At 39.7% G+C, this 16,000-nt stretch overlaps 1 protein-coding gene across 1 annotated transcript in view; it reads left to right on the top strand.

Moving 5' to 3' along the window:
* Window positions 1–16,000, top strand: part of LOC107091879 (ephrin type-A receptor 4-A-like) — a 34,642-nt gene extending 18,642 nt beyond the window's left edge. The window contains exons 6-19 of the mRNA XM_015386073.1: window positions 1,181–1,336; window positions 1,924–2,436; window positions 5,148–5,272; window positions 5,418–5,577; window positions 5,653–5,764; window positions 7,272–7,330; window positions 8,955–9,068; window positions 9,158–9,343; window positions 9,425–9,486; window positions 9,591–9,800; window positions 10,997–11,173; window positions 13,132–13,319; window positions 13,454–13,639; window positions 14,999–16,000. Of these exons, the coding sequence (XP_015241559.1) occupies window positions 1,181–1,336; window positions 1,924–2,436; window positions 5,148–5,272; window positions 5,418–5,577; window positions 5,653–5,764; window positions 7,272–7,330; window positions 8,955–9,068; window positions 9,158–9,343; window positions 9,425–9,486; window positions 9,591–9,800; window positions 10,997–11,173; window positions 13,132–13,319; window positions 13,454–13,639; window positions 14,999–15,116 (2,366 nt within the window). The 3' untranslated portion in view covers window positions 15,117–16,000. The remainder of the gene's footprint in view (window positions 1–1,180; window positions 1,337–1,923; window positions 2,437–5,147; window positions 5,273–5,417; window positions 5,578–5,652; window positions 5,765–7,271; window positions 7,331–8,954; window positions 9,069–9,157; window positions 9,344–9,424; window positions 9,487–9,590; window positions 9,801–10,996; window positions 11,174–13,131; window positions 13,320–13,453; window positions 13,640–14,998) is intronic.

Raw genomic sequence — 16,000 nt, forward strand, 5'->3', positions numbered from 1 at the left:
GTGTTTTGGTTTGGTGTTGTCAGTGTGATGCAGAATCTGTGACATTATTTTAGAGTTTTCTCAACAGTTCAGTTGTCTGATTGTGGTGGGGAAGAAACTGTTGCAGAAGCCTCTTCCCAGAGAGCAGCAGGGAGAAAAGTCCAAGGTGGGGGTGTGAGGGGTCATGAATGATCTTACAGGCTTGGGACACGCAGCGCTGTGATGTAATGTCGTTTATCTGGGATGTAATTTTGTTTTCTGCTCTTCCCACTACTCTCCTTGCCTTCTTCCAGTCTGAGGCGTTGTAGCCTCCACACCACACAGTGAGACAGCTGGTCAGAACGCTCTCTATGGTGCTTCTGTAGAAGGTCATGAGAATGGGTTGGGGCAGGTGGGCTCTCCTCATCTTCCACTCGAAGTACAGGCATATTTGTGCCCATTTGACCAGCGAGGTGGTGTTTTTAGTGCATTTTCAGAACGACTACTATAGCCACAGCAGTACAACAACTAATATGAGTGTGATACAGCAGTAATACAGTTAAAGTACAAGAGTAGTAGTACAGCAGATGACACTAGTTTGAGTGTTATGGCAGCAGTAGTATAGTCAGTGGTGAGTCAACTGAGAGGTGCAGCTTGGCAAGCCAGAGTCAAATACTGTTACTGCAGATCCTTTCTAATTTGAAAACTGTCTTTACTTTTCTTTAAATAGTAAAACTGCTTCACTGGAAATTAAAACTGTGGCATTGTTTAAGTTTTATTTTAGATGTGCTGGACATCACTTTAGGACAACTTCTATCAGCAGGCCTAGTTAAAGGATGACGAAGAACTGTTGCTCTGTGCTCTCCTTACACAGCATCTAATTGCAGAAGCTTGTACTGTGAAAGAACAAAAAAATAAATCTGTAAACAGCTAAATACTTATCAAAGCACCATAAATGGACATTTAAGGTTTTATTTTTGTATGAAGCTGCTCTAGTTCTAGGAAAACACTCCATGCTGATTCCTACAGATATTCATTCAAACAAGACATGCACTTCCTGCAGTCCAAATGGTGTTGGTAAAAAAGCAATACTTTTACACTGAAATCAGATCAGTTTGTGAGCTAAAATATTTTTTTACACTCAACCAATCTCTCTAACTGTCTTGATTAGCAATATTTTTGAGACACTAATTCAAGTGACTCTCTATTCATCACTTTTCAGCTTGTTCTGCTGGTTTCTACAAGTCCAAGGCTTCAGATCCTGGCTGCTTCAAGTGCCCTCCACACAGCCGCTCACTCCGGGACGGGGCTAATGTATGTGACTGTCACACCGGATTTTTCCGTGCGGATGCTGACCCTCCTTCCATGGCATGCACCCGTAAGAGCACAGACACACAAACACTTAATATGACAAAACATTGAATATGGTTGCATGCAATTCCACCAAATAAAAAAGGAAGAGCATGCTCATTGTTTCCGAAACTCTCTATCTCCTCAAAACAGAAGGGGACACAAATGTGTGTGAATGCCACCCCTGTTTCATGATTCCATTACTTATGACTAAGGCACCATCTACATCCTGTCTGGTAGTGATAACTAAAGGCATTGAGGACAGAATAAATGTTGCTTCTCTCACTCTGAGTCTGTGTGAGAGATTTGAAGACGTTGGTCTGTGTGTCTTAAACTTAATTATGCCTATATACAGCACATGGTTTCCTTAGCCTGGGAAAAATTAACACACTTATACACAAGTCTCTCTCATATACACACACAACATTAAATACCAAAAAAGAAAACAACCAAACCATCAAAAACATCCCAGAACCATATGGTTTTTTTAGTGTAATGCCAGATGTCTCCATGTCAAGCCAGGGACTACCATCTGAAATACCTCTCTGCTTTCTTATTGTTCTTCCTTTCCTATGTGACAAAGCTTTATATATGGTTGGTTTTGTTTTTGTCCAGAGCCTCCTTCAGCACCACAGCAGCTCATCTCAGTGGTGAATGAAACATCGGTGGTCTTGGAGTGGGCCCCTCCTCGGCGACTGGGAGGAAGAAGTGACATCAGTTATAGTCTGGAGTGTCTCATCTGTCAAACCAGCAGCCATGGTCAACCTCCAAGGAATCGGACAGTTTCCCAGCCTGAGGTCCAGCGCAGCAGCATGGGGATGCAGTCAGACCAGGGGATTGTGGGACCTGAGGTCCAGGTCGGCAGAGGGGTTTTCCAAAGCAGACCCATTGAATACCCCTGGCCCGGCTCAGACTCTGCCTCTAGCAACCAGCTTTGTCTCCCCTGCGGCTCGGATGTGCACTTCTCTCCGGACCAAATTGGTCTTCAGACCACCAGGGTGGTGGTGAGCAAGCTTCGGGCCCACACACACTACTCCTTTATTGTCCATGCCCGCAACGGGGTCTCCCAGGTCAGCGGTGCAGGGGCATCACAAAGTGCATCGGTCAGCCTCACCACTAACCAAGCAGGTGAGAAGAAGTGCTGTATGGAATAAATGTGTTAGAATGTCGACTCAAGTAACAACAAAAAATGTGCTTATAACGATGTGCTCCATAAATGGGTCACCTGAGCACAAACTGCTGCTCGTTGCACACGTGCCTTGAGGGAGGAAAGATCCCTTGAGTAATGGTCAAAGCTGGGGAAGCATGAAACGAGCAACGTTTGTATCCCCATTAAAAAACTGAATGTTTTAGGGTTTTTTTATTTATTTTTTTATCTGAGAATGTTCAACCTTTTCATATAAATAAGAACAGATATCCTATTATTAACAACTTGTAATACTATCTCTACTACTACTACTACTACTACTGCTACTGCTACTACTACTGCTACTGCTACTTTTTTCTAAAGTTCTTATCTTTTAATATGTCATTTTCAAGTCAACACAGAAGGCCAAAAGCCTGGAATTCAGCTTTTTTCTCTTCCTTTCAATTGAATCCAAAAAAGAAATGTGTTTAAAAATTGCATATAAAAATTAGAAATTGCATATAAGAAAATTACATAACCAATCATTGCTAATTCATTGTATTTAAGCTGACATGATTTGCTTATAGAAGAAATTAAATAATCCATATTATTAGTTTTCTATACTGCAACATGAATTTGCATGCATTGGTAAATTTTGAAATAATATATATATCGATGGATCTTGGATCTCTAATGCTGGATAGTAATGAGCGTAAGAGCCACTACCCAGGATGAAACATCCAAGATCTATAAGTACATCAAGATAATGTCTCAGACAATGGGGAACAGAGATGAGGTGCTAGAGGTCGCATCATGGGAGGATACACGGGATTTACCACCAAAATATTACCAAAGTGGCAGATATCAGGAAATCTTACCAATGGCTAGACAAAGCCGGACTAATGGACAGCACAGAGGCCCTCATCATGGCTGCACAGGAGCAGGCCCTCAGCACCAGAGGAATAGAGGCCCAGATCTACCAGACCAGACAAGACCCCAGGTGCAAAAAGGCCCCTGAGACAATTCAGCATATAACTGCCGGGTGTATGGAGCGCCATAACCAAGTGGCTGGAATAGTTTACAGGAACATCTGTGCAGAGTATGGGCTGGAAACCCTAAGGTTAAAGTGGGAAACTACTCCAAAGATGGTAGAGAATGACCGAGCCAAAATCCTGTGGGACTTCGAGATACAGACGGACCAAATGGTAATGGAAAAGTAACAGCACATTTTGGTGGCGGACAAAAAGCAGAGGAAAGCCGTTGTGGTTGACATAGCAATACCAAGTGACAACAACATCAGGAAAAAATAACATGAGAAACTAGAGAAATACCAGGGGCTCAGAGAAGAGCTGGAGAAAACCTGGAAGGTCAAAGCATCAGTGGTACCCGTGGTCATTGGGGCACTCAGGGCAGTGACCCCCCAAACTTAAAGCGTGGTTACAGCAGATCCCTGGAAATAAAACAGACATCTCGGCCGAGATGTGCAGTTCTAGGAATTGCAAAGATACTGTGTAGAACCATCAAGCTCCAAGACCTCTGATAGAGGACCTGAGCTTGGAGGAAAAAAGGAAGACCACCCGCGGTGGGTGAGGAGGAGTTTATATATATATATATATATATATATATATATATATATAAAGGTACCTTAAACAAAATGCAATACCACATGTACTTTCTTTTTCACACCTGTATAAAAGTTCAGCTAATACAAAGTTGCTTCGCTAAAGGGAACATATTGCATCCAACTTTACTACAATTTAACTCCCTGTTCATACCAGATCATGGCAGTTGACAGCAGAAACTAGGAACACACTTTGCGTTGACATCAATTGCAGAGCCTTGATATCCACAATGGATCCAGATTTATTTTGCATATTAGCTAGTCTATCTACTCTAGAGTTCATTTCTATCAACATCTTAGCTTTCCTGGTTACTACTTGTTCCTCCTACAGCAGATAACTAAAATAATTACAAGTGTGATCTGGAGATGATGTCGAACTATTAAAGAAATCACTGACTTCCAGACAAATAGAAAATGTAGACAAGAAAAAACAAATCATTATGCTTAGGAAATGATTGAGCAACAGCATTAGTATAAGCAGAGCTGAAGCTCTTCTGAGACTCTTTATGTAAAAGAAAAAAATCTTGCAAAAATCACCCACATTTTATGAAGTGTTTCATTTTACTTGTGAAAGAGTCAGCTGTTGTGTGGCGTCTCTTGCACATGCTCTTTATTAGCTTTTAGTGCAAGCTTTTTTTTTTATTCTCTTTGTTTTTGCATGCTGTTACATTTAAAGCGTCATTGCTTCAAGTCTTGACTGTGGCACTTAGATACCAACACACCTGCATAGTTTCAGGTGCCTTGGGGAAATAAGTTGCTGTGTCTGCACAGCACAAGAGCATGCCTGGGATGTGTCAAGTCCAACCTGCTCTGCCATATGGTCGGATATCATGTGAACAGACTCAAAAAAGCATGAATGCGGACAAAATGATGGAGAAATGGAGAGACGCACGAGTAGAATGAGGCAGGTCTCAGAGGAAAAGAAAGGAATGAGGTTCACTGTCTCAGAGGGTCCTTGATAAAAACACTCATTGAATATATTTTAGCTGTATCCAGAATGCTGAAACTATCGTTTTACCATTTCCGTGATCATGTTCCAGAAAACAAGCTCTGCCACTGTTTAATCTCTACCTATCTTTCTTTGCCTCTCAGCTCCCTCTCCAGTTTCATCCATCCAGCTCACCGACGTAACAAGGCACAGTTTGTCGTTGGCATGGCAACAGCCTGATCGACCAAACGGGGTCATCCTGGAGTACGAGGTCAAGTTCTACGAAAAGGTGAGTTATCCCATAGGTAAATGCAGCAGAGGCAGCTGTGGGAATGTCAAAATGTTGGGATGCCGTTTTTTGTTTCACTGCTGGTGCAGATGGACTTGCTGCCAGACATTTGAAAGAGATTGCTCCTTTTGTCTCGTCTAATCAGGATCAGAGGGAGAGGTCATACCGCATAATGAGGACCTTTCTACGTAGCGTTGATGTGGCGGGCCTCAACCCACTCACTGTGTATGTGTTTCATGTGCGTGCTCGCACAGCTGCAGGATACGGAGAGTATAGTGCTCCATTTGAATTCTCCACCAATTCAGGTAATAACCCAATAATGTCCTGCAGTATTTGATCAGCAGCTTTTAGTTAATAACATCCTCGTCTTTTTCGCATAGATCCATTTCCGTTGATTGGAGAAGGTGTGAACTCAGCCTTCCTACTGCTGTCGGTCAGCGGGGTGGGAATCTTATTGCTCATATCTGCTGCTGTCTTCATCATTAGTCGAAGGTATACAGACATACAAGGTCACACCTTAATCAAAGCAATGTTTTTGTTCTTTTTATGTTATTTGGTATATGTTATGAGGTGTCGGAGTCGTCTTTACTGTTCACATCAGTCTTAGTGTGTGCATTAGATTTATAAGAGATGTGGGGAGGTCTGGAATTATGTACTATGATTTGCATATCAGTTGGTCTAAATAACTGCTGGAAAAAAACACGGGATTAAAAAGGATTTGTTTCTTTCACTTTATTCTTTATCCTGTTGTCTAAAGGTTCTCCCACTTCCCCTCCTTGCGTCTTTATTTCCTTTATTGTTTTATTTTTGCTTGTGTTTCTCTTTCATCCATTGTGTTCTTCCTTTATTTTGTCATTTCTTCCATCATGCCCTTCCTGCTTCTTTTTTTACTTATGTTGTCTGTTCATGTCTCTCTTTTCTTGTTATTTTCCCTCTGTTTTCTTGTTGCAAAGTCTGCCGTGTATTGTTCTGTGTCTTTAACCAACCGTTGTTTCTTTTAATATTTTAACTCATAAAGCTGTTCTAATTTCTTAAAAAAAAAAAAAACAGTTTCTATCACTGTAACAATCAATGAATGTAACCTTCTTTTGGGATTAGGCTGCTAGAACAGCTAATCACAGCAGATTACTGAAGAGAATACACCCAGCGACATCAGTGCACGCAATTACATGCTGTAACACGAACAATATTCCACCGAACAAGTAAACAGGTGTCTGATACAAGGGCAATGAGGTGTAAAAGTAGAATTATCTTGCACAGGCTGGCATTTTCTCAGTTTAATTTATTTGTGTTAGTTTAAATTCACTTTGAATAGGCCTTGGTTTAAAAACAATGTTTGCATAAAATTAACTAAAAATTTCTCTAAGCATCTCTGACAAAAAAAAAAAACGTTCTGAACGCTGCCTTTAAAACCAATTTGCTATATAACAATAACAAATCTGGGTTCTCCTTCTGTAGTGAGATTAAATAACCTACATCACCTGCAGCTTTTTTAAAGGGGATTAGAGTGGAGACAGTGGTAATCCCTTTGTCCCAGGTTTACCATTAATGTCTTCAGCTGCACATTTTGTGTGTTAACCATTTTACACGCTCACAAATACTGGATAGTGCCCACAATTACAGTCTTCCACATACACAAACTCAAACCTTTTCAGCATGAAGTTGGTTTTGACACTTTCTTTGTTTAATAGAAAACACCTTATATCTGTAACTACCTGAGGGACTGCCCCTCCTCCCTATCCGCCTCAAATGCTTTCATCTGGTACTTCCCTGCAGGCAGTCGCTCTCTCTTCTTATTGTTGTTGCATTCTGTTTGCTGCAATTCCTTAAAAACCCAACTAAGGAAAAAGCCCTTAGAAATGAAAGAAAGTCAAAAACTAATTTAGGATATGCATACTTTTATTAGTTAACGTCACATGAGCAGATGCATGCAAAGTCAACAGATATTTAGTCTGCTGAGCTTCTTTGTTCTAAGTCTGCTTTGTTCCTGTTTCTTCAGGAGGAGTAAGTACAGTAAAACTAAACAGGATGCAGAAGAAGAGAAACATCTGAACCCAGGTACTTAACACACACAATTACCTTACAGATATGTTCATCTAAAAAGCACAAGTATCAGTTTCATGCTGTTATTTTTTTTATACTTTTATACTTTTTATGCTGTCCTTTGTACAGTAGTAATTAAAAACTGCAAAGTTTAAGGAAATGTGTCTACCTGCTCTGTATATCAAGAGACTTACGGCCTGATCTTCAAAGATCACAAATAAGGAGAAGTAAATTTCACATGCATTTTTTGCAGTATGTCCAGTAAGTGAGCATGTTCCTGGTTACGTACCCACAAATTGCTCCACAAATGTTAAGATGGTCTAACCAATTTGGTCCCACTCATTAAATAGATAAGATTACTTGTTCTTCAGCCAGTTTCAGGTCAGTTGTAAATAAAGATGAGGTTCTAAGTCATGTACTTTGAGGTTATAATGATAAAGATTAAAAAAATTATGATAATACTGAATAATATTTATAGTGCAGCCTATCATAAAGAGCTGCAAACAAAGGTAAAAACTTACAAAAAAAACATCAGTGTCTCTTTCCAGACTCTTTTTGATATTATGCTTTTTTATAAACATGCCACAATTTGTAAGGTCAGTTCTGCCTTTTTCGTTTTGGTTTAGTTATGTAAATATAGTCTGCCGTCCAACTGGATCAATATAGGTTGGCCTGTGGACGTTTCAGAAGTACTAAAAAAGATGGAAGAACTCGAGCCACAGATGAGATTGAGATTTAGAAAATCTCTTTGTGCGCGATAAATGTTTACGTTTGCATATCCTCCACCCATGAATTTGCATGGGACGGTCTGCATATTAATAAGGGCACAAACTCAAAGGAATATCTGCAAACACTCTTTACTGGATTGCAACACAAACCACTTTGCATCGTCTTTGAAGAGCTGCTCTGCACTTACCAACACATTTGCATGTGTTTTAGGACACGTAAACCTTCAGAGGATAAGGCTGTGAATGTTTTGTGAATTCCGCCTGACAAAAAAGTTGAAGCTAATAGAAATTGACCAGAGAGCATTTGAGAACAGTAACTTCCAGGTCAATTGGGGAACATAATTTCCCTTGATTAGTAAAATTCCATTGTACCTCTGATTTGATGGCATAATTGTTTTGTTGTCTTGAAGGTAAACCTACACTTTAGATTAAATTCTTCTTGAGCCTCTACAATTGATAGATATTTGGCTCAATGTTTTATTAGCTCACAGCATCTCAAACCAGTTATGTTAAATATCCCCAAAGCCTGAGGGATGTTATTGTGTTCAGGGAAATATACAGAGTAGGTTTTCTTCCCACATATGTAACTTTACATTTATTGGCTACAAAGTTCAAACTTAGACTTTATATAGTCTGAAAAAAAGAAACTCTTCTCTCCATATCAGTCTTGATGTAAAGTTTGTAGATGTAACTTAGGAAAACATTAAAGAGGTCTGGGGGTGTGAATACTTTTACAAAGCTCTGCTGATGCTGTTTTTTTTCTCTCAGATTTTGTTTCGCAAGTTTTGTACACTTTCCCAAACACTCTTACATAATGTATACAGTTACACAATTCGTTTTTCTCACCCTCCTCTGCATTCCTCTGTTTCATCCCTCTTTTCCTGTCCACTCCCACCTCTGCTGAACCGCAGGAGTCAAAATATATGTGGACCCGTTTACCTACGAGGACCCGGATCAGGCCATCCATGAGTTTGCCAAAGAGATAGATGTTACAAATATTCATATCGAGAGGGTTATTGGCATAGGTAAGGCTTGCTTTGGCGCTTCAACACACATAAGCCCACACACACATGCTTGCTTGGCGCTGACAAAGTTGTTTTCTGTGCACGTGTAGGAGAGTTTGGGGAGGTGTGCAGCGGTAGGCTACGTGCGCAGGGCAAGAGGGAGATCTATGTAGCCATCAAGAGCTTGAAGGCAGGATACTCGGACAAACAGAGAAGGGACTTCCTGTCCGAAGCGTCCATCATGGGACAGTTTGATCACCCAAACATCATCAGACTGGAAGGTGTCGTCACAAGGTGTAAGTTATACTGTTATTCTGGTGTAATATGAAAGTGTGAAGTATTATTTATATTTTTTTCTAATTCAATCCCTGTTTTAGGCAAACCACTGATGATTATAACAGAATATATGGAAAATGGATCCCTGGATGCTTTTCTTCGAGTAAGATGATAAAAAAGATAAACAAAATTAAACAAAATGCAAAGATATATTTCTATTTTGTGAGTTAACCTGACCTCTTTTACCTTTTAATATTGATGCTTCAGAAACACGACGGCCAGTTCACAGTGATCCAGCTGGTCGGCATGCTGCGTGGCATCGCCTCGGGTATGAAGTACCTGTCAGACATGAGCTACGTTCACAGAGACTTGGCAGCTCGGAACATACTGGTCAACAGCAACTTGGTGTGTAAAGTGTCTGACTTTGGCCTGAGCCGAGTTCTGGAGGACGACCCAGAGGCTGCCTACACTACAAGGGTAATCACTTCATTATAAACAAAATGCAGTGCCTTCCAAAACGTATTCACCCCTTTAACCTTTTTTGTACATTCTCCATTACAACCACAGACCTGTATCCTCCATAAATGTTATGGGAGTTTTCATATGATAGACCAAAACAAATACGTGCATGATTTTGAAGTAGAAAAAAGCATTGCTATTAAAAAAAATAATTAATAAAAATCTAAAAATGTCCATTCTGTATGGAGGATTGAATTTAGGTTTACTCACTACATAATGGAAATTATTGCCCATTGTTCTCTAATACATGCTTTGTTTATACTGTTCGATTGCAAAGCTGGTTGCATATTTTGCACATTGGCCTTGTGGAAGGTGAACTTCATCGTAAATTATTTTGCATATTCCAACAACTTTCACTTCAAGCCCCTGTTTCACCATTAGGGTGCTGTTCTCTTTCACTCATGCACTCTAATAAAACAAGAGGTCTGAGGAAAAAGCTGTACCCCACAAAACCCCTGGTTGCATCTGATTTCTTCAGTAAAAGCATTTATTTTATTGGAAAAAATAGTGGATAAAATGCATCCCTTTTCTTTACCTTTGGGGTTATATATTACTCTGTGTTGGTCTGTCACATATAGTTGCAATTAAAACACACAAGCTTGTGGTTAAAACGTTTTTAAATCGATTTATTTGCAAAGAGCTCTATCTGTGTTTTTTTCTCTAATAAGTATTAAATGAATAATTTCTGAAATAATAAAAAATATTTGGTTTTGAAGAAAATATTCACAGGCTGTTGCAGGCCACCAAATTTCACTCACAGGATCACGCTTACTTAAATGGTGTTAAAGCTGAAAACTTTTCCGAACATAATATCAACAAAATAATAATTTAACTTTATTGATCTCACATTGGAGAAATTTACCTCCGCATTTAACCCATCCCCTTGGGAAGCAGTGTGCTGCCATCATGAGGCACCCCGGGGAGCAGTGTGGGGTTAAGAGTCTTACTCAGAGATCTAGAGTGGCAGTTTCCAAGCTGAGGATTCCAAGCTCTATGCCCTAACCACTAGGCCGCCACTCCCCAAACATCTGTGCAGGAATAAATTTCATTTTGATGAAACATTTACATTTCTGCTGTAGTAGAGTAATATGAGCAAGTAAGGCATAGTAAAGAAATGACCAAACCAGTGAATCAAGTATATCCCACTGTTTTAGGAGGCAACCGGGTCCTATCTGTCCCCTGGAGGGAAGATCCCCATCAGATGGACGGCTCCAGAGGCTATCAGCTACAGGAAGTTCACCACAGCCAGTGACGTGTGGAGTTATGGCATAGTCATGTGGGAGGTGGTTTCATACGGAGAGAGGCCTTACTGGGACATGAACAACCAGGATGTGAGTAACTAACAGACAAGATAATAAGATGGTTTTCCTTAACACACAGGCTCATGTTTACAGTGTCTCAGCTTTTCTTTCCCTCTCATGAAGGTTTTCCTGATGCGGGCAGATAGTACCGAATGATTTGACCTCATGCAAATACAATTAACCTACATGTGATGTTCAATAAATATATACAATTATGATGCTAGTTCCAGAAAAAAAACACAACCCATCAGTTTTGGCTTTTCAGCAACTGTTAATTGCTCCTTCGTTGGGCACTTGAGGATTAATGTTGAAATGAGCTATTTTCTAAACACGATTCAAGTCTTGTGACTTTCTGTGGCAGTCCAATTAAACCTTTACCTCTCCTCGCTCACCAAAAGGGATTTAGCCTGAGCCAATTTGAATAGCGAAATGAATTAAACAGATGCTGCCTCTTTAGCATAATGGAGGGACAAATAACTTGCACCCTATCCGCTGCATTCTGGACGCTGTCTTTGAATGCTGCACTTACTTAGAAATTACTTTGAAATTATCTGCAAACAGCGTTGAGGCCAAGTCTGTTCTGCCTTCTATGCACTAATCAGTAATTATTTTGGAATACATATTAAAGTTGGAAAGTTTTACTTTTTCTTGCAGCCAAACAGCAACTTTATTTATATGCGATAAGCTTAATTTTTTCTTATTCTTAAACTGCTTTCAGATCAGAAGAACAATCTGAGCCTCATTATATATCACCTTAGAAGACAGGTTTGTTAGAAAAATAAATCTTAAGGGATTTGATGTACATTATATTCACAGTTCTTGGTCTAGTGTTGTCTTTTAGGATGTTTTTATAATCCTTGTGTTTGTCCTATGTGAGCCTGTGGCAGAGGTACTCATTATATTGTCTTGTCATGCCTCATCAGTCTCTGATCTGAGAACATGAGCACACTGTCGTCTGAAATCACACACTTGGGAGCCATCAACTGAGGAGTTTGTTTGGCTCATTGTTCTCTACTAAAGCAGAAAAACAATTAGTACCTTATTGGAGAATAGTGTAAAGCCTGTGGACAAGGAGTTGCACAAAGTATAAATCTTTCCCACTTGTCAAAAGAAAACTTGCTCATGTTTTTTTAGTATAAATAAAATGTACTTACTATTATTAGATTTACTTCAGTTTATTTTTTATACCAATACTTTACATTTTGATTATTAGAGATTGCTTTTGTTTTAGATGTAGTTTTAAATGCAGGTTATATGCTTTTTCATTTAGTTTTACTTTTACTGTTTATCTTTCTTTTTGTTTTTCATTTTTTTTCCCGTGTTTTCTGATAATTTTTATTCATTTTTTACATTTTACTTTATGGGTTTATTTTAAAAATATATTTATACTGTATAGTCAATTGCATTTTTTTTTACACTGTTTGCAATTTTTGCCACAACAAAAAAAAAAGATGCAGTACTGTCATGCTTAATTACATGCTGCAGAACATTTGGGCTTATAGGTCAACACTATTTCCAATATACAGAGGTAGTGCAAAGATGAAGGACTGAGGTTTATGTGGCTCTTAGAAGACCTTATATGATCTCTTTGTCTTTAGCACATGGATTTTTTTTTCACTAAATTGTGTAATCATAGGATGTGTTGCCTATGTTACTTGTATTAGCAAACCTTTTGCCAGATTTCTGACTGGCTTTTAGGTGCCTATCAAAGCTTAAAGCAAATAGCAATTTTTGCAATTACTTTATGTCTCAAAGCAAATATAAACACGCAGAACATACAAAACATCTGCATGTTTGGGCTGCCATTTGGCTGAAATTTGCATAACATTTAGCTTGAAGCCCAGCTGCATCAAACTGCTGCCTGCTGGCATCTCTAGTGGCTGTTTTCAAAGTGTTCAATCATTTTGAAGAAGGTGTCATTTTTAGAATTTAGAAAGAAATATGGAAAAAAAATTTGATCCGTCTCTCTTTTTTTTTTTTTTGTAAAGGTGATTAAAGCAATAGAGGAAGGCTATAGACTGCCTGCACCAATGGACTGCCCTGTGGTGCTGCACCAACTCATGCTGGACTGTTGGGAGAGAGAGAGAGCAGACAGACCCTCCTTCAGCCAGATTCTCAACATGTTGGATAAACTTATACGGAACCCTGGCACCCTGCGCCGCACAGGAGGGGAGAGGTACATAATTCACATTAATACATACAGATGTAAACAAGCATACACTGAGATAACGCTACAGTACACAAGCTTCCACACGCAAATTATCACGATTACCTTTAAGAATTTCTTCAAACCTCTCTCTCCCTCTACAGACCTCAGGGTACCATACTGGAGTCCAGAGTGGGATCAGAAGTATGTGTGTCTGTTGTACCAGAGGTGTGTGTGCCACAATGGTCCCTGTATAATTGGCTGCAGTCCATAGGATTGGAGAGATACAGAGATGTCCTTGCAGCTGCAGGGTACTCCAGCCTTGACAGCCTTCTGGCTCTTACACACCAGTAAGTACAGCTCATTGTAAACTTGCTTCATCTGCATTACACATTGATGTAGTCCTGATGTGAAAGATGCTACTTATCCAAAATGACCTTATGCAACTTAAAGACACAGAAGTCTGGTTTAGGCTCAGAAACCAGGTCCTCTGCATGTGTGTTTCGCAGTTAACGCAGATATGCCCCTCCGCATACACTCTAGTGCACTTCTACAAAATTGTAGGTGACCACAGACAGTGCTGCAGACAGGAGGAATCTGATTGGTCAAATCTACATCCGCTCTATGCTGGTGAAGATTCTCAGTCATCCAGGTCATAGTCATTCTGAAAAAGTTTAAAAAACAATCCACTGGACTTTGTTTCATGGTTTGAAGACGTTTCGCTTCCCATGCAGGATGGGAGAAAGCTTCCTGGATGGGAAGCGAAACGTCTTCAAACCTTAAAACAAAGTCCAGTGGAGTATTTTTCCAATTTTTTCAGAATCCGCTCTACACTATGCGTATTTCCTGTTTAGTACCTTACCGGCTTGTCTTGTTTGTATGACCGCCATTGTGGAAAACGACTCGTGAAGTTGAACCACCTAGAAGAGAGAGGTGCGCGAGAACGCTGGGACCCTTTTTCCACCTGGATTCCCGATCTTTTTTGCCCTTAGGTTCCCCTGCTGTCGCACAAATTTGCCTCTGGGTTTTTCCACTTCCTCACTGCCTCAGCCATATCTAGACCCACAGCTAGCTCGTGATTGTCCCTCGTGGCGTGGAATAACATAGCGCAGACCATGCTTCGAAAATGGGCATAAATCAAAAATATCTGCAACATACCTGCAACCAGCTCACTGCGACACACTGCTGCGGGAGTATAACCAGCCCTAGAGGCTGAAACTTGAATTATAATGAAATGTTCAGTATTTAGTTTGGAGTGTGTGTGGTTAATCAACAAAAAAGTAGCATAGTATTATTGTTTTATGGCTTGAAGGAGTAGGTCTGGACCATGATTGGACCTTTCTAACAAACATATATTTTGACGAATTCCATTGTAGCCTTTGCTATATATTTGGAATCATTTTACATTTGAGAGGCAGATTAGAGGCCCAATGGCTCTTTCCATCTTCCAATGAAATTCGACTCTATACCCTTAACCATTCATTCCTTATTATTCATTCTCACAGCATGATGTTGACAGCTCGAGGTGTCATGGTAAGGCTCATGTTACCGGTGCCATAGTCAGGATTAGTTTTCTACTTTTTAAACAGTTTAGTTTTGATCTAATTTCGCTGGAGTTTCTTCAAACCCACATTTTTGAACCCCTTGCCTGCTGTGTGACAAACTGCAGACAAGACTTCTTGCAATCATATCTGTTTGTTTTTCCACAGGGAGATGGACAGACTTGGAATAATCACACCATCACATCAGGACATACTAATTGCAAGTGTGCAGCAGGAAATGTTGTCCCAAATGCAACACATGCAACACTCTATGGTGCCAGTCTGAGCTGGTGAGCAGCAACAAAGCTGTTTTTAAGAAGAATTTCATTTACCTCATTTGTGCACTTTAGAGGAACTGTTCACCAGTGGAAGTATAAGAAGTGAAGGCAAATAAGAAGAAACCTACAATGAGGAGCACTTTTATAAACTTCCATCCTGTGGAGCTTTCTACAAACCTTGATCTGGATGTTGCCACAGCTAGCGCTGAGCTCAGACTGATGCCTCATCCTCTTTTTCTAGCTCTGATTTCTCCTCCTTTTTCTTATCTGTTTGCTGAAGACTGACATGTGCATAAGCAGAATGGCTTCCAAGTTATTTTTTTGCGCTTCACTTGAATTAAATGTATTTCTTTTCATTTGTTCAGAGGAATGTGTGTGTCTGTGTAAAGATGTGTGTGTGTGCAATGCGTAGCATGAAATCATTCAACATGAACTCTCCCCATTCAGATGTCGGCTGTTTTCGTGTAATGATAATATGCAAAGTTTAAGAGATAGTGGGAGGACTCAGACAGAATGTATCACTCCAGGCTCTTACTGATTTCATACCAGTGAAGTGTTCTAACAAACAGGCTGACATGATTGTTTTTTGTCATTTTGTTTTATTTCGGATTTCATGAAATAGTGCTTTTGTTGACTTAGACATTTAGATTGGAATGTCATTCATCCATGTCTATATATACGTATGCCTCTTTGATGCTGAGGATTAGCTACTTGAAGCGTTTTGTTTATTTATGGTCCTTTTTTATCAAGTTTGTACATTGTAAAATAGAAACGCTGAGGAGATATGGTAATGAGTGCCACATCGCATTACAATAAATGCCAAACTCATTGGTGGTTGTCATTTTTTTATGGTCTTTGAACAGAAAAGCAGGCTTAACATAAAATAAATGGT

Source organism: Cyprinodon variegatus, unplaced genomic scaffold, assembly GCF_000732505.1.
Source record: "Cyprinodon variegatus isolate N-32 unplaced genomic scaffold, C_variegatus-1.0 Scaffold355, whole genome shotgun sequence".
NCBI lineage: Eukaryota > Metazoa > Chordata > Actinopteri > Cyprinodontiformes > Cyprinodontidae > Cyprinodon > Cyprinodon variegatus.